Raw genomic sequence first — 19,151 nt, forward strand, 5'->3', positions numbered from 1 at the left:
GTTAAGTATGCAAGACCTTCCTTTAGCAAAGCCAAACTGAGATAGGTCCAGTGTCTGTAGGTTGCCCATGTCCTTGTTGATAATATCCATGATAATTTGTTCCATAGCTTTGCATATTAGACTTGTCAGACTTGGGGTCAGTTGATGGTCCAACCACATGAAGAGGGATTTCTGTTGTGACCCTCCATTCAAAGTAGCACATGACCTGTTTTGAGGCTGTAGTTGAGGAGTGCCTCAAGTGGTTCTGCTATGTCATGTTTTCAACAATTTAGGAGGCAACCAGGGCTATCATCAGGGCCCACTAACGCAGTAATTTTGACCTTAGCAAGTGCCTCCAGGACCTACTCCCTGTTGGTAGCTGGGGGGATATGCTAGAAGGGATTGCACAGAGGGTAGTGGAAGGAAACAGGGAATGAAGTTAGAGCTAAATTTATTAGCCAATAGATTTGTATGTTACCATGGTCAATGAAGTTTGTGCCATTTACCACAAATACTGCACACTGCTGAGTATTACCTTTAAGGTTCCCGACATAGCTGAAGAAGGCCTTGTGATTGCTGTTAGCCTGGAATGCTATTTTGACCCCATAACTGGACTTGTTGGACTTTATTAGACTTCTGAACTTCTTGTTTAGTTGAATCAGAAAGCTCTTGTCCCTATGAGAGTTGGTATTCCTAATTTTGGAAATGACTTTTTTTATTTTGTTATGTAGCCTCTTAAGCTAAGGGTGCCACCAGTGTGGTTTGTTTTTGGTGTTAAATCTAGGTTTAATTCTGGTAAGTACGGCAGCCTCAACATATTCCTTTCCATATTTGTGCAGGGTTTCTGTAAATACTTCTGCATAGATAGCTGTGTTCTGAAGGTTTCGGGGGGTGCTGTGAATTTTGACAAACTGTCTCTTAATAGGACATAGTTTGCTTTAGAGTAGACATGGTAGGTAACCCAATAGCAAGAAACCACAGATGAAAATACAATGCAGAAAAACGACTCAGCCAGTGACTCCAAAAGCAGAATTTATTGCTGAAACGACTGTAGACAAGCAAACTCTTTCTCTCTCTCTCTCTCTAGCACCTCGGCCAATGCCTTTAATAGAGTGCAGTTACATCCATTCACAACCTCATATATATATATATATATATATATATATATATATATATATATATATATATATAAACAAAACCAATTAAACAATTAGAGAAACACTTTACAAGAGCCATTTCCAATTAAGCTCTCTATTTAAACCATAAGGGTACAAAGTATTGAATTTCAAAATAAAAAGTGCTTCTTTATGTTGTAATTTACTTTTTAAACATGCATCTCTTTCACAATAAACTTTTTCTAAAACACTTCCTTTCAACTTACTCCCATCACTATTATGGTACATTTTAAAATGTAACCCTAATGGGATTTCCACTTTTTCATTTTTTATATGGTAGGTAACCCAATCTATGGACACTTGGATGTGGATGGACTCCAGATCATCAGCCTGTTTAACCATTTACAGTTGTATTTGCTGTTAATGTTGATCGAGACACCTCCACCTTTAGACTTGTCTGTGGTGCTGTTGGTCTAAATGTGTTGAAGGCACTCTAGCCTTCCACTGCTGGACTACTTTCTGCAGCTTTAAACCAAGTCTTAGTAACAGCACAGATGTCTACATTCTTCAGAGTGAAGAGAGTTTGCAGGGTGCGGTGTTTCTTGTTTAGACTCCTAGCACTGAGCAGTAACACCTTAAGGTTGCTTTGATTTTTTTCTCTGCACTGACATCATCAGTACTGCATGCTAATGGAAACACATATGTATAATTATGGAAGTGCAAATGTATCTCCTGCACTGATGTCATCAGTACTGCATAATTATGGAAGGACACATGCATCTCCTGCACTGATGTCATCAGTACTGCATAATTATGGAAGCACACATGCATCTCCTGCACTGATATCATCAGTGCTGCATAATTATGGAAGGACACATGCATCTCCTGCACTGATGTCATCAGCACTGCATAATTATGGAAGCACTCATGCATCTCCTGCACTGACTTCATCAGTACTGTATGCTAATGTAAACACACATGTATTTGCTGCACTGGAAACGTTGGTATTGTGTGTTTATGGAAACACACGTATGCACTTCATGCACTGCATGCTAAAGGAAACACACATGCACTTGCTGCACTGGAAAAATCATTACTGTATAATTATGGAGCCACACATGCATCTCCTGCACTGACATCATCATCAGTACTGTACACTAATGTAAACACACATGCACTTCCTATACTGGAAATGTCAGTATTGTATGTTTATGGAAACACACATGCATCTCCTGCACTGACATCATCAGTACTGCATGCTAATGGAAACCCACATGCATGATGCACTGGAGATGTCAGTATTTTGTGTTTATGAAAGCCAAACTGCACTTCCTAGGCTGACATCATATGTACAATACTGTGATTCTCTCAAGGTTTCTGTCACAAAGCCTTTACTGCAACAGGAAATAAACAAAACAAAGTGTACAGTGGATGGTCCCTTGGGCATGAGACTAGCACATGGGTTGAAGTAAGCCAGAACTGCATTTTCAAATATACATTTCTGAAGGAAATAGGCTGATATTTTTTTCCAGATGAGCTCTTTCAATGTTTGCATCAGTGTTTCCTGATACATATGCTGTCTTATTGTTGTAGATTATTCATTGCATATCCTATAACTTTTGCTGAGCTATGGACAACTCTTGCTTTTTCACATCCTAATCACCATTTATTTCACAAAATATTTAAAATGAGTTTTACTCACATAATCCATGTGAACAAGTACACATCTATGACAAATGATATCAGAGAGAGAGAGCGAGAAAGCTCAGAAAGTCTTACATACCAAATCATAGAAATCTACCAGAAAATAAATGAAAGAAACAAATTTAGATAATACTTACTTTACATTTCTTCAGCAATGGATGCGTGATATTCTATACAGCGCACAAAATTCTCTTGTAGATGTATCACACACTGTTGAAAGGGGAGGTAGACATTTTTAACTACATTTAAATATAGTGTTAGGAATTCAGTGGGCTAGCAGCTGCAGATATTTGTTCCTCATATCAGATCCTAACATCTTGTGTATATATGCCTGAAAGTATCTTTTTTTTTATCTGGGGCAGATACTTTTTATTATGTGCAATATTGCTCAAAAATTTGCTCACAGTACTAAAGGAGGTTGGGTTCTTGGATCCAGTATGAAACCCTGACTGAGAAGATGCTGAAGAAGCACATCACTAAACACAAATTCACAAATACCAATGTGGTAAAAGCTGAAAACTATGTTTTTTCAGGTAGGAAAAAGCCTCCCTGTACCACCTGTACATCGGGGGGTACAAATCCTCCACACCTCAAACTTTTATTTATTGCCTCTATGGCCACACAAACTTGAAGAAGGTAGAAACCTCCCCAAACTGTGCCAGCAGTGATTTCCTATGGAAAACAGTAATCGATATTCTGTTCTTCAACATCTTTTGATTTGAACACTTTATCTTCACGGAACCAACCTCATCCAGCTATAGTTATAGTACATATACATTTTAAGTAACAGCTCTGAAACCTGCAGATCAAGATGTCTGCTGACAATTGTCTATGTTGTCCTTGATTTAAAAGTCAATCCTAAAAACTGGGAATCCAATAACAGTATCATTCCTTTTCACTCTTCCTTTTCTGAGACCTACCAACAACCTGATTCTTTCTGTTATGTAATGATAGTATACTTTTAACTCATTTTCTACCTTAATAATATCGGCTATGAGTAATATAAAATTAAGATTAAAAAAATCTGTTTGTTACTTTTTTGTTTGTTTTGCTTACATTTTTATTTTAAAGACAAAAGTACTAACCACTAAAAAGTTGTATCAGTGAGCACGTTAAATATTTTTTGACCCTCAGTAGACATTAGATTCACATAGGTTCATAGGTTCATAGGTAGGTACTAGGCTATCGGCCCTGGGGCCTATACAAGCCCAGCCAAAAAGGTACCCTGGCTTTTGCCACCCAAGAAAATTATTTTCCTGTGCCTCTGTTGAGCAGAACCACAGATAATATCAGTTGGGTCTGTATATTTAGTGCCATTGTGCTGTAACTCAGAGCAGATCTGAGTGTTGCCATTGAGATTCTTGACATAGCTATAGATTGCTTTGTGGTTGTCTTTAGAATCAGTGGCAATTTTGTTTTCGTAACTAGCTTTGGAGGATTTTATCAGGGATCGCAGCTTTTTACTGCGGCTGACCAGGGAGCTCATCCACTCGTGGGATTTTACTCTCTTTTGCAAGAGTTTCTTCCTTCTGTTGTACAGTTTGTTTATGGCAGGGGACCACCAGATTGGCTTCCTTTTTTTGGAGGATAGCGTCTTGGTTCTGTTTGGGATAGCACGATCCATGCACTCATGTAAGTGCTTATAAAGTGCAATTGTGTAGGATTCAGTAGTCGTAATTGTATTGTCCATCTGCATGGGTGTCATGAAGTTCACCACTTCTGTCTTAAGAAGCATGAAATTGGCTTTGGAGAAATTTTTTACCATGGTTTCTTTAATGGGGGCTGGAGGCAGGATGTGGATATCTAGGGTAATTAGCTTATGGTTGGATCGGACCAATGAGGCGTTGACTTCAGGTGTGGAACACCGGTCACTCATATTGGTAATGACTAGATCTAGGATATTGTTGCCCCTGCTGGGGGTGTGGATAAGTTGATCGAGGGCATTGGAGTTTATGAATTCCAGAAAGCGTTGAGCGAAGGAGTTAGTACATGAGTAGTTTTCCCAGTTAATGGTGGGGTAGTTGAAATCGCCAATTATTAGGGTGTTTGGTTGAACCCTAATATTTTCCAGTACATCAAGAAAAGTGGAGTGGGAATCCTGGGGCATGGTGCGTGATCTGTAGCAAGCTACAATTTGGATTGCAGTTTTGCCCAGAGTTAGTTGCACTTGAATAACCTTGGCTGCATTATGCTGAGCAACTAGTCTGGAGGTGTGGATATCCTTAATGAAAATGGACACACCTCCGCCTTTGGTGTTCCGGTCCAGGTTACATGACCGAAAAGTGTGGTATGAGATATAGCCTGGTAGTGCAGGGGTGGTCTCTGGAGCCTTGAACCAGGTCTCAGTCACTGCACAGATATCGATGTTCTCCATTTTAAGGAGTGCCTCGAGTGAGTGCATTTTGAGATTTAGACTTCTAGCATTGAGTAGCATCACCCTCAGTTTTTGCTTGCCTTTTCCTGTTACGGTGGTGAATTTGTCATTTGAACCTTGCCTAAAAAAGGCACTATAGGGGAGGCAAGAACCTTAGCCAGTATCCGGAATCCCAGGGGTGACAGGTGCAGGCCATCTCTGGCAAAGCATCGTGGTCTGTCGACCATGTCATCCCAGGCAGACAGATACTGGATCCCTTTAGAATGGCAACAGAAGCTTAGACAATTGTTGAAGTCAATCATTTTGTCCTTGTACTGCGGCATCATTCTGGGTGATAGCAGAATGCTACTCAGGGCTAGGGTCATACCTGCCTGGACTACAAGATTGGAGAGCTCTTCCATGTCTCTTTTCATGTAGTCCAGGGAGGTATGTCTCAGGTCGTTCACACCAACATGGACAATGACAGAGTCATATTTGTACTTGTTGTGGAGTGACCTGAGTGCATGGGTTATGTGGCGGATCCTGGCACCCAACAGGCAGTTGACAGTAACTTTCTCCTTGTTTAGCCTGGTGAGTGGGACATCAATGTGCCTGACTATAGAGTCGCCTATGACTAGTGTGTTGTGTACGTTGTTTTGCCTTACTGGCTGTGATTGAGTGGCACACTGAGTCTGCAGGCTATGTGTCATTTGGGTTGTGTTGGGCGGTGGAGGTTGCTTGCATTTCTGCTTTGGAGGTCTCTGTTGCTTGAGCAGATTATTATTGAGAGCCTCCGCAAATGTTTTTGTATTTCTATGTGTGGATTTTGGTGGTGTAGATTTAGTGAGACTATGTGATGAGTGTGGTGTGGTGCAAGTGTTTACCTTCTCCTCTTGACTGTCAAGTACAGTCTTGATTGGAGAGAGCTTTACCTCCAGTTTGGCTAGATAAGTGCATCTCTCACAGGTTGTAGTGTTGGGTGGTAGGAGGAGAGGGTTGTCTGTGTACATGAGGCAATTTGTACATTGCCCCAAGATGACCAAATTCATCAGATAGATAGGAGAGAACACTGGGAGCTGACCCTTGGACATGCCTGAATAAAAAACTATTTTCCTCTAGATAAGTGAGGAAAGTGAGTACAAGAGCTGTTTTTCTCTAAGCAAGTGAGGAAAGTAAGTACCAAAACTGTTTTCCTCTAGGTAATGAGGAAGGTTGAGTGCTGTAGTAATTAGTAGGTTATTTAGTGCTTACAAGTTCTGAACAAGTGCTGATCACGAATAAGCAAATTCAAGTGCTAAAAGTAAGAATCTGTATCTGGACTAAACTAGTTACAGGAAAGGGGGGAAACAAGTGCAAATGTGGGCTTTTAAATCAGAAAGTTGAGAGAGATGGAAAAACTGCCCAAACGGCCAATAACTACAATTTCTGGGCCAGAACCACTCCTTATGTGGTAGATAGGTTACCTAGTGCTTACCACTCCCACTGATAAGCTAGAAGGCTTCCCTCCAACACAGAAAGCTTGGGGGGCTCAGAAGCTTACATACAGTCCTGGATACAGCAAATCTGAATCTGGACTACACTAGTTACAGGAAAGGGTTTTTTTTTTATTTTTTTATTTTATTTTTTTATATATACAGAAAAGTAGCTAAAATAGCAGTCAAAATAATTCAAATGCAGTGCAAGCTTGCACACTTGAGTATGTAGCAATGTTAGACCAAACAGTTTAAAAAATGCAATTAAATTAAAAATGACTAAAAACAATGCAGGAGTCTATTAGGTAGAATGAGGTAAAGAGATGAGACGGGGGAGTGTCCCAGATCAAATCTACAGTGGGGGCGGGCAACTGCAAAAGCCTCCAAATTTAAACAACAAGACAGGAATAGGGAGGGTGGGTATGAGAAAACCAACACCTTCAGCAGAGATCTGAAAAACTATTTGGTATGTACCTCACAAGACATCTGCAACCGCTGGAAAGGCCGAATAAATACCTCACTAAAAGAATCACAGGTCTAAAGCAGATGCCCTATACTGACTGTCTAAAAAACTCCAGCTTACTCTGTGGCATATTTTCTACTCAGAGGCGATCTCTGCTTAACATACAAGGCCATGTCAAACCCTGAGCTGTTGGACATGCTCCACTTAAAGAAATCCCAATCCCTCAGAGCTACATGCTCCAGGGATCTAAATGTACAGATATGTATAAAAGCATAATGACTGGCAAGACCCACAACAGACAGATTCACATATATAACTGAATGTACAGATATGTATAAAACCATTCATAATGACTGGCAAGACCCATAATAAACATTAAATTCACATATATAACTAAATGTACAGATATGTGTAAAACCATTCATAATGGCTGGCAAGACTCACAATAGACATTAGATTCACATATATAACTAAATGTACAGATATGTATAAAACCATTCATAATGGCTGGCAAGACCCACAATAGACATTAGATTCACATATATAACTAAATGTACAGATATGTATAAAACCGTTCATAATGGCTGTCAAGAGTTAGTAAATACATAAAACAAGCCCCCAGCATACATACCTACATACATGCATTAGAAAGTAAGTTATCTTATTTCATTAATGCAAAAAAAGAAATTGTGAATTTTATACTGTAGCAATATTACCGTATGTGTAGGACACTTATTGAGTTCATGCCTTGAAATGTCTGTTCAGTGCATACTCCAATGTGAGGTATTATTTGCATACAAACACACACACGTGCACATTTTGTATAAACAAACTGGCAAAGATATATATGTATCTTTCTCTCTCTATATATATATATATAAATATAAAAAGTATATATAAAAAGTATATATATATATATATATATATATATATATATATATATATATATATATATATATATATATAAAACATGCTGGCAGTTGTTCTGTGCAAGATTGCTGCACAGTGGGAATCGGTAAATTGCCCTTTCCCCACTGCAGCATGCTCTCGTAGTTGGTATATATAATTAGCAGGAGCTGTGGGGGGGAGTGCAGAGATGCTTACCCCCTACAAAAAAATCAAGTTTTTGTGTTTATTTTTTTGTGATCGACTGCTGCAGCTGGGCAACTTGTGCTTGATCAGTTGCCATTTGATGGACGTTACTTTCAATGAGTTGTTGGACATATATATAATATATATATAGACACACACATTCAGGTGTACTATAGTCTCTTCTGAAATGTTAAGACTGACCTTTAAATACTATGATAAGTAGAATTACCTTTCGTATAATCTGATGTCCTCTTTTCTGTTTCTCCTTAAATCTTTTCTAATCTGCATATCATCCATTGCTGTAGGATACAGGACGGTGAACTGAACACAACTCTGCATGTAATTTTAAAGCTGAATTATTTTCTTTCAGGGTTTCTCTCCTAAAATCTGTATATGCAGTCTTATTCCCACTGGTCAACACATGACCCAGCTGGAGGGATGTATCCCTGAATATTGGGCTAGTTTCTTATCCACACTTTCATTAGGCAGTCATCTGAACTTAATAAATGACCATTGAATAATATATTAATCAGCAACATATATGTACCCATACAAATGTTTATATGGTCCTGCAGTTCCTTAAATACATGCTGTCATTTGTCTGTACCTGTCCACATTATTTCTATTTACCCTTTTAAGTACAAATTCTACACTTAGTATTTTTCTTTCTAGCTTTATTACAATCTCTGAAAAAAACAAAAAACAAAAAAAAATCTTGCTTTTTTCCCACTTTTCTGAGATTTAAAAAAGTTCAGTTACAGGCTTGCTGTTCTTGAACTGTTTGTAAGTTTCTGTGAGGCCATTTTTTGCTTGGGCTAAAGGGAAGTCTCTCTGTTGATCAGTGGCAGTGAAAAACATTGAGCAGCCTGCCTGCCCCTGTGGGAGTGGTTACTGACTTGAAACTGTAGTTTTATTGGCCATTTTGGGTCAATTCCAAAACTCCTTCATCTTCCTCTCTTAAAACCTGGTTGCCTCGTGGTTTTGGCATCTTTTCAGGCTTGTTGGCTGTTGGTGAAGCACCCACCAAGAGGAGAAAACACTGAGAGAAGAAAGGAGCCACTTTTGAGATTTTAAGTATTTTTCCTCTGTTTATTTGCTAAGTTTTTTCTGCATAGCCGCCTATTTTGAGCATTTTCTGGCTTGTTAAACTTGATTTCTGCATTAGTAACTGTATTTAGAGCACAACCTAACGCTGTTTGCTGAATTTCCTGTTTGCACTTATTTTTAAAATCGTTTTTTTCTCAAAACTTGCATTTTATCTGTCTTTGGCCTAGCACTCTTGTGTGGGGTCATTTACTGCACTGTTATAACTTGTTAATACTTGTGAACCTCTGCTATCTCTGAAAAAACAAAAAAAATCTAGCTTTTTCCCACTTTTCTGAGATTTAAAAAAGTTCAGTTACAAGCTTGCTGTTCTTGAACTGTTTGTAAGTTTCTGTGAGGCCATTTTTTGCTTGGGCTAAAGGGAAGTCTCTCTGTTGATCAGTGGCATTGAAAAACATTGAGCAGCCTGCCTGCCCCTGTGGGAGTGGTTACTGACTTGAAACTGTAGTTTTATTGGCCATTTTGGGTCAATTCCAAAACTCCTTCATCTTCCTCTCTTAAAACCCTCTTTTGCGCGTTTTTGTGCGTAGCGCAACAGCGGGCAGCGCCGCCTAATTGGGTTTAAACTATTCCTGGCTCCACAAAGTCTGCTCTTCACTTTTTCCCTTAGAACTGCTCTATCTCTCAATTTAAACACCATAGTCTCATTCTAAGGCCCTCCACTGGTCCAATTAAGTAATCGTACAAGTTAGCACTATTAAACCGTAAGCACTACTTACTCTTATACTCTCTACGATTACCCTGTCTCCTATTAGTCCGTCTTAATTTCAGTTTCCCTATATTACTCTAGCATGTCCAAAGGTCAGTCAATGGTTTCCTCTCCAGTCCAGCTGGTGAATCTGGGAATTTTGAGGCAATGTTACAACAACAGTCTCATGTACACGGACAACCCTCTCCTCCTCCAAACAGGTTCAAATATATGTGAGAGATGCAACTATTTAGCCAAACTGGAGGCTGAGCTCTCTCATCTCAAAACTGGTGTAACCAGTCAGGAGGAGAAGGTAACCTCACACAACACAATTCCAGTATCACATAGTCCCACCACATCAGCGAACCAAACACATAAATACACAAAACATACTGAGGCTCTAAATAAAAATCTACCTAAGCAACAGAGACCCCCAAAGCAGACATCCAAGTAAACGCTACCTCAAAACAAAACACGCACAACACATAGCCCACAAAGTCAGTGTGCCAAGCAGCCACAGCCCTTAAGGCTGAATAACACACCTGATACTCTTGCAATAGGTGACTCTATTGTCAGACACACTGACATCCCGCTCACCAGGCTGAATAAAGAGAAGGTCACGGTGAGCTGCCTGTCGGGTGCTAGGATCCGCCACATAACGCAAGCACTCAGGTCACTCCAAAGCAAATACAAATATGACTCAGTCATTGTACATGCTGGTGTGAATGACCTGAGACGTACCTCCCTGGACTGCATGAAAAGAGACATAGAGGAGCTCTCTGATCATGCAGCCCAGGCTGGTATGACCCTGACCTTGAGCAGCATCTTACCCTCACCTAGAATGATGCCACAGTACAAAGACAAAATGATCGATTTTAACAATTGGCTAAAATTTTGGTGTCATTCAAAGGGGATCCAGTGTCTGTCAGCCTGGGATGACATGCTCGACAAGCCACGTTGCTTCGCTAGGGACGGCTTGCACCGGTCACCACTGGGCTTTCGGATATTGGCAAAGGCTCTTGCCACCCCCATAGTGCCTTTTTTAGGCAAGGCTCAAAAGTCAAACCCACCCCATAGACAGCACAAGGAACAAGAAACTAAGTGTAATGCTGCATAACGCCAGAAGTCTTAACCTCAAGATGCACGCACTTGAAGCTCTCCTCAGTATGGAGAACATCGATATCTGTGCAGTGACAGAAACCTGGTTCAAGGCTCCAGAGAGCACCCCAGCACTACCAGGCTATACCTCATATCATGCTTTTCGGCCCCAAAACCCGGACCGAACCACAAAAGGAGGAGGAGTTTCCATATTTATCAAGGATATCCACACCTCCAGGTTAGTGGCATTGCACGAAGTATCGGAGACCATCCATGTGCAACTAACAGTGGGCAAGACTGCTTTTCAGTTTATAGCATCCTACAGACCACCCTCTCAAAGTCAGGAATCCCACTCGGCTTTCCTGAAAACATTGGAGAACATGAAGATCTCTCCGAACACCATTATATTGGGTGACTTCAACTACCCAAACATTGACTGGGAGCACTACTCAAGCCCCAGCACCTTAGCCCAAAGGTTCCTGGAAATTATAAACTCAAATGCTATGGAACAACTAGTCACCACTCCCACAAGAGGGACAACATACTAGACCTGATCATTACCAACATGGGGACTCTATGCTCCACACCAGAAGTATATCCCTCATTGGTAAGATCAGACCATAAATTAATTTCACTGGATGTCCACATCCCGACCCCACCCCCAGCCCAGAAAACCACAGTGAAAAACTTCTCAAAAGTGAACTTCTCACTTCTCAAAACTGAAGTGGAATCCTTCAAGGCCCCAGGGCCAGTGGAAACTATGGCCCAAACTGCAGAATCCTATATAAATGCATTCTACGGACATCTCTAGGAATGCATGGATCATGCTATCCCAAACAAAACCAAGACCCAATCATCCAAAGGCAGGCATCCAGTCTGGTGGACCCCTGCCATAAATAAACTGTACAACAGAAGGAGGAAGCTACTACATGATAGAGCAAAATCCCTAATAGGGAAGGCATCTCTGATCAGTACTAGCAAAAAATTACGATCCCCCATAAAATCCTCCAAGGCCAGCTTCGAGAGAAAAATTGCACAGGACACCAAAGACAATCATAAGGCTTTTTCAGTTATGTTAGAAACCTGGGATGCAACTCCCAGACTTGTTCTGAGTTGATTCTAAGCGACAAAAAATACACTGAAACCACAGACATCGCCAATATCCTGGCAGACAGGTTCAGTGCAAACTTCTCCACCCCCCCCCCAAAAGAGCAAGTATCTATCCCAGCAGAGGGCTGCCTCCCAAACATCTCTGATGCTCAGGTGAAGGCTGCCCTCTCCATAGCAAAAACACTGCTTCCATGGGACCAGATGGCATCCCAGGTTGTGTCCTACATGAACTCCAAGAGGAACTAATCCCTCAAATAAAACAGCTATACAATCTCAGCCTCACTACAGGATATGTGCCCACAGAATGGCGTACAGCAACAGTGGTCCCACTCCACAAAGGTGGAGCCTCTATGGACCCTGGAAACTATCGCCCATAAGCCTGACTAGCTTAGTCTGCAAGGCTATGGAGAGGATCATCATGGAGCTCATAAACAAAGACATTGGGGACCTACAGACACTAGATCCTACCCAGTTCGGCTTTGTCAAGGTCAGATCCTGCCTTTTGAACCTGGTTGACTTCTTCGAAACAGTCACCAAAGCCATAGATGAAGGGAAGGTAGTCCACACAGCCTATCTGGACCTTGCAAAGGCATTTGACACAATACCTCACTCGGGCATCATAGATAAGCTATCCAGCTTAAATATAAACCCCTATGTCACAAGATGGGTCGCAAACTGGCTCAAAGACAGAACCCACAGAGTGAGAGTTGCTGGAGCCATGTCAGACTCGAAAACAGTCACAAGTGGCATCCCACAGGGTTCTGTCCTGGGACCACTCTTGTTCAGTATATACTTTTCTGAGGTACAGGCAAACATGGGAGGACTATGGCTCACCAAGTTCGCAGACGACTGCAAACTGGGCGCCATAATCAACTCTCCAGCTGACACAAACATCCTTCAAAAAGGTCTCACAGAGACAGATAACTGGTGCCAGCACCATGGTTTAAAGCTAAATGCCAAAAATGTATAGTCATACCCTTTGGCAAAAACAATGTGCCCACAAATTAGCACATAGGCGAAACCCATTAAGTACAGAGAAAGTTATTAGGGACCTGGGGACCCAAGTTGATAGCAATCTCTCCTTTGAAAACCACATTGCCAAAGTGGTTAGAAAGACCTTCTACATAGCCCACCTCATCACGAAGGGTTTCACATCTAGATCAAGAGAGGTAATCGTGCCCTTTATTCATCCCTCATCAGGCCCATCATAGAATACAATGCCCCTTTTGGGATGTACCTTACCCGACACCTGCAGCAATTAGAAAGACCCCAAAAGTATCTCACCAAGAGGATCAAGGGTCTCAAACAGATGCCATATGCTGCTCGGTTAAAAACTCCAGCTCTACTCAGTTGCATACCGCCTACTTTGAGGCGATCTATGCCTGACATACAAAGCTATGTCAAATCCAGAATTAATGGACATGCTCCACCTCAGTAAATCTAAATCCCTTAGAGCCACACGCTAGAGGACTTGAACCTCAGCACAGAAATAAATAGAACTTGCTGGAGGGACAGGTTCATAACCCAGAGGCTCCCTTCGCTCTGGAATAGAATTCCAGTTCATGTGAGGCAGAGCACCTCACTGAATCTCTTCAAGAAGAATCTCGATAGGTGGATGGGGGATCGTAGGTTTGTCCCAGGGATTACTCCCGTGTCACTATTAGACAGAGGCACAGTAAACTAAACCTTAAAAAGGGCACAGTATACTCAAATCAAGGGGTGGCGTAAGCCATACAGAATCGGGCTAGGCTTATAATTGCCTCAGGGCAGATAGCCTAGTATGAACCTATGAACCTATAAGCTTTCTTTCCCCTTTAGTGAAATGTAGAGTGCAAAAAAATGCTGTACATTCATTTCTACCATTATCTTGTAATATAAATGTTGCGCTCGAACTTGACTGTGTTGCAAATCATCAGTCCTTCAGTCTGTGAGCAATCTCAAGTCATAAAATAAAAGCACCCCTAAGACATTGAGGTATCTATTTCTTAGCCTGTCCCTGTGATTCGGGGAGATAAAGTCATGACTACAGCTCAAGCAAACTGAGTTTGAACAGCAGCTTGGGTGCTTGATGGAGTGAACTGGAAAGACGGGCATGCTCACTCTGGGAGAGAGGAGATTAGCTCCATACTTGAGGCAAGTTCTTTGCAGTGCAGGCCAGGGGAAACAGCCATGGTGTGCTGGCTGCAGGTGGGTATCATCCCTTTGCAGAAATGCATTGTGGTGCAGCACTGACACCCACTGTATGACCCACCCACAGGGAGGGAGCATGTACAGGGGATAGGGGGAGAAAAGGTGACAAGCGCTTCCTCTGTAGCTGTATGTCACTGTTCCAAATTACCTTAATCTCCTCATCAGCCGCAAACAGGGTCAATGTGAGTCCAAGGTCAGTTGGGAGGGATTGGTTGTGAATGAGGAAGAGCATTGGGAGCAACTAATGGTCAGCTGTGAGAGAGCCAAACATTGGACAAAAAAAAGACAGAGATCTACTTCTTTCAGTTCTAAAAAAGCATTACACTTAGTCACAGATTTCTTGCCATCCCAGAGCACTTCCTCATTAAATGTTAATGATGTCCCAGATGCCCTCATATATGTGCTCCGTATTATGAGAAGTTTAAGGAACATGAAAAAATAAAAAAGTAATCCTATACATAAATAATATTGTAGTTAAATATGTAATTTGATTAAATTATTATTTTAGTGCTGTATTTTAAGTTTGCAATTTAATCTTATCACAGCTGTATGCATATCTTTGTAGCAATCTGTTCACCAAAACGATCTTTTGCAGGACTTGGCAATCCTGATGGGATAGCTTTTGACTGGATTCATAAACGCATCTACTATAGTGACTACGATAATCAAAGTATCACATCAATGGCGATGGATGGGGGAAATCGTACTCATGTGCTTTCTGTACCACGACCAAGAGCTATTATGTTGGACCCTTGCAGAGGGTAAGGCAAGAAAGTAGAGGCTAGCACTCTTTAGTTGTTTCCGTATTTAATTGATGAAATTACATACAACATATAATGGTATGCAGGTATTTTTCCATTTTTAATTGCTTTTACACACTATCCATAAGGTTATTCAGAATTAAACAACTACACATGCAAAGGAAGTTCATGTGAAAGTGTGCATAGGGAAAAGATCAAAAATTTAGCAGAGCTTTTTCATAAGAATTGAAGAATTGTGTTGATGGTGGTATTACAGCTGACTTGTTAACTGACTGCATACCATACTTGTAGCTGAAAATAAGCAGAAAGCATTTGTAAGATGAATTTACCCATGTATTATCATTTGAAGAGTGCCTTGGTAACCAAATGTTAGGTTATTTATTTATTTAAAGTATTTAAAAACTTGATATACCTATGCACTATAAAACAAATAAATGGCAGTGACAGACATCTACTTTGTACAAGGAACCCTCAAAAGACTTCCCCAGAGCGTTCCAGTGGTCCTGAACAAAAGGCACAGAAAGCTTTTCACCTCTTTCCTGTATTATTCAACAGAACTTCCACAGTCAGCACCCTCAGAAGCCATGGCCATTTTACAGGGTGCAATCTTGAGTAGAATGCTAGCAGATTGATATCAGTGCTTGCTGCAGGTATCATGCATCATGCATTGATGGATAACAGGGCAGAGCGATGGAGGTCAATGCCACCATATAGCTGTACATCAACAACCGATGTGCCAGGGTGATGTTTGTTGGGGTGAAAGACATGCTGGCCTAAATGTATGTACCCTGTACAACCCCTGTGTGTGTGTTAAGGCCCTCAAAGCAGAATATTAACTCTACAGCCATGAGTAAGTATCATGTATGAATGAGCACGTCCAGGTACGGACTTCCTGGCTCAGTTCAAGGCTGGTAAATAATGCGTTAAAAGTAAGCTTCAGAGACACTTACCTTAAATTGCCTCATTAGAATGCTTGCTGTACTAAAAGCCCCAAAAACTGTGGGATGAAACAACCTAGGACATTGCAATGCCCACTGTGCCACAGAAACTCACTTGAAAGCAAATGAATTGCAGTACATTTTATGGGAGTTGCTGAAGAGGACAGACCAGTCTACAGCTGCTGTGGTAAGGGTAAATATAATTTGGAAATGTGTTGAAAATGCATCTTTAAAACTGTTCTATTGTGTGCTGTTGATGGAGGGAGGTCATTTATTTATTTATTTATTTATTTTACATTTGATTACTGGGAAAGTCTGACTTGGATATCTACCTACTGACAGGTTTGGGGAAGGGTACAGGAATGTGTGTAATGAAACCGCACTACTTTACAGACTACAGAAGGGTTTAAGATGTGATGGGTTAAGGTGGTGCAGGCAATATGTAGGTGTGGCGACTGACTACTGAAAAGTACATTTTTCTGTGGGGAGGGGATCAGTGTCTCCCTGTACATAGCTGTGTGAGTTGCACAGGGTGGGTTACAGTGGTGTACACCTGGGCTTAGGGAGCATTATGGGGCTGTGTGAATGCAGTCTGACCACTGTTATACATTACTTACCCGGACTAGGTAACAATACATACTGTCAGTGTATTTGTATCACATGTAGAACATCACAGATGATATGAGATTGGGTCAGAACACAGGTTAATAGATGCTGGGCCGGTATATACATGTAGAGGAATTCATGACAGCACTGTATTCATCACAGGTAGGCATAGGCTGCTGAGAGGGTGCATGCCACAATATGGTCCATCCCTATACATTTGTGTGGGCTTATGGGGTCCTGTATTGTGCTAGCCTGGTATGGCAGGGGTTGCAACTACTGGTGACAAAGCCATCACAAGAGTGTGTGCATAGCAGAACATGTTCCGCATATATGATATGCTCAGTCACTGGCCATAGCTCTGTGCCCATGATTGCAGAATGTCACATGGGTACAAAGGAAAGGAAGTACCTTAGGAAGTTCTCCTAGGTAGAGACAGAACTGCTACTGCAGGTTCTTCATAAGCTTGGACAATGGATACTAGAAACAGATAAAAGTAACTGACCCTTGAATGACCATGTGTAGAGACAGTTCTTGGTGGATGTGAATGCTGTCAGTGGTCAAAATAGGGCATTCTTTTAGGTCCAGAGAGAGGTCACTGACTTGATAATGCATGCCTGCCAGAAGACCCATGCCACAACATGGGAGATGATGACCATAGGTGGGAGTACAGCATAGCATACCATCCTGACCACCATGGAAGCATTCCTGTTTCAGGAGACAAAAATAGACTTTGATACCTGGTGTAGTCATGAATGTGGAGGCTGAGCTGGATGCACCTTTCTTAGTCTCGGTCACTGATGCACTATGTTGGTATTACCTTATGTCAGAGGCAAATATAGGGGCAGGCAAATGCCACAGTCTCAGGAATGTTCATAAAACACTATCTCTCTTCTACTGACATCTCTAGGATGAGACATGAACAGTCAGGAAATCCTTCTATATGGCACACCTCATTACTAAGGGCTTTTCATCCAGAAAAATGGAGGTCATTGTCCCACTGTACTCATCCCTCATTAGACCCATTATAGAGTACAACGCCCTATTTGGTATATACCTCACAAGACATCTGCAACAGCTGGAAAGGCCGAATAAATACCTCACTAAAAGAATCACAGGTCTAAAGCAGATGCCCTATACTGACTGTCTAAAAAACTCCAGCTTACCCTGTGGCATATTTTCTACTCAGAGGCAATCTCTGCTTAACATACAAGGCCATGTCAAACCCTGAGCTGTTGGACATGCTCCACTTAAAGAAATCCCAATCCCTCAGAGCTACATGCTCCAGGGATCTAAACCTTGTCATCACAATGAACAAAACATGCTGGAGGGATAGGTTCCTGACCCAGAGACTCCCCATACTCTGGAATAGACTGCCCATACATTTCAAGCAGAGCGCCTCCTTGGCCCTCTTCAAAAGGAACTTTGACGATTGGATGGGAGATAGGAAATTTACCCTGGGGATCACGTCAGTCACCCTGCTAGACAGGGGTCAAGGGAAGTAAATACTATGGGAAGAAATATCCAGGGAATTGTTATGGCTAGGCTTGTATAGGCCCCAGGGCCGATAGCCTAGTACCAACCTATGAACCTATGATGTCACCACTCAGTGTATATGAATTTACAGTTTTTGCATTGCTGTAGTAAGTAATATTGGTGTTTCACACTGGTAAGACTGCCACTTGTTAGTAATCTCAAACAAAGGTGTTCTTCTGCGTCCTTTTATAGGCAGTGCAGTTATGGAATCTTCTGCCAGGGAATTGATATTGGTGCTGCTTTGGACACCAATGGTAATGGCGGCTTTATGATAGCACAGTCAGAAGTCACAGTGCCACTGTTAGTAATGGTGTCTGTGGAGGCCACCCTGGCACCAATGTCAGGTGACACAGCTTGTTGCCTGTGGAACTTGACCCACCTCAACTTAACCCATGGAAGGGCAGTTCAGCCTAAGCACTCCTACTTATGAGGCATGATCATCATCTGTCCATGCACCTGTAGTGGGAAATGACACCGCCACATAATGTGAGACAGAGGACCGGAAAGGATGGCTGGTGGTCATCCTCACCATGCCCCCACGTCATTGCCTGAAATGAGTGGTACAGTGGGCATTACACAATGGATGTGCAGGGCAGTTATCCAGGCAGAGGCAGATGTCAACATCACCATGGCAAAAATGAGACATGTACAATGCAGGCTCTACAATGAGGTACATGGCAGCATTCAGTACATGGCCCACCTCATTGTCATGTTGGCCAGGCAAATGGATACCTCCATTGCTTCTACATAACAGGAATAGTACTGAACTTATGGCTGCTGCTCATCTTTCTCCATTGTGGGTAGACCTCACAGGCAGGGAAGGTCATATACCCATACTGCTGCCTTTTCCACACCACACACCGGTGTAGTACCTGCTAAAGCATGGCATGAAGTATGTGGACAGGTACAGGGGATGGAGATGGAATCTCAGTTCCATGGATCGCC

At 41.7% G+C, this 19,151-nt stretch overlaps 1 protein-coding gene across 1 annotated transcript in view; it reads left to right on the forward strand.

Moving 5' to 3' along the window:
- LOC122788060 (low-density lipoprotein receptor-related protein 2-like) overlaps window positions 1–19,151 on the forward strand; it is a 1,238,079-nt gene that overhangs the window by 614,991 nt on the left and 603,937 nt on the right. Inside the window, exon 41 of the mRNA XM_044054982.1 lies at window positions 14,964–15,129. Coding sequence (XP_043910917.1) covers window positions 14,964–15,129 — 166 coding nt within the window. The remainder of the gene's footprint in view (window positions 1–14,963; window positions 15,130–19,151) is intronic.

Source organism: Protopterus annectens, chromosome 13.part0 (assembly GCF_019279795.1).
Source record: "Protopterus annectens isolate FY-2018-M chromosome 13.part0, PAN1.0, whole genome shotgun sequence".
Lineage (NCBI taxonomy): Eukaryota > Metazoa > Chordata > Ceratodontiformes > Protopteridae > Protopterus > Protopterus annectens.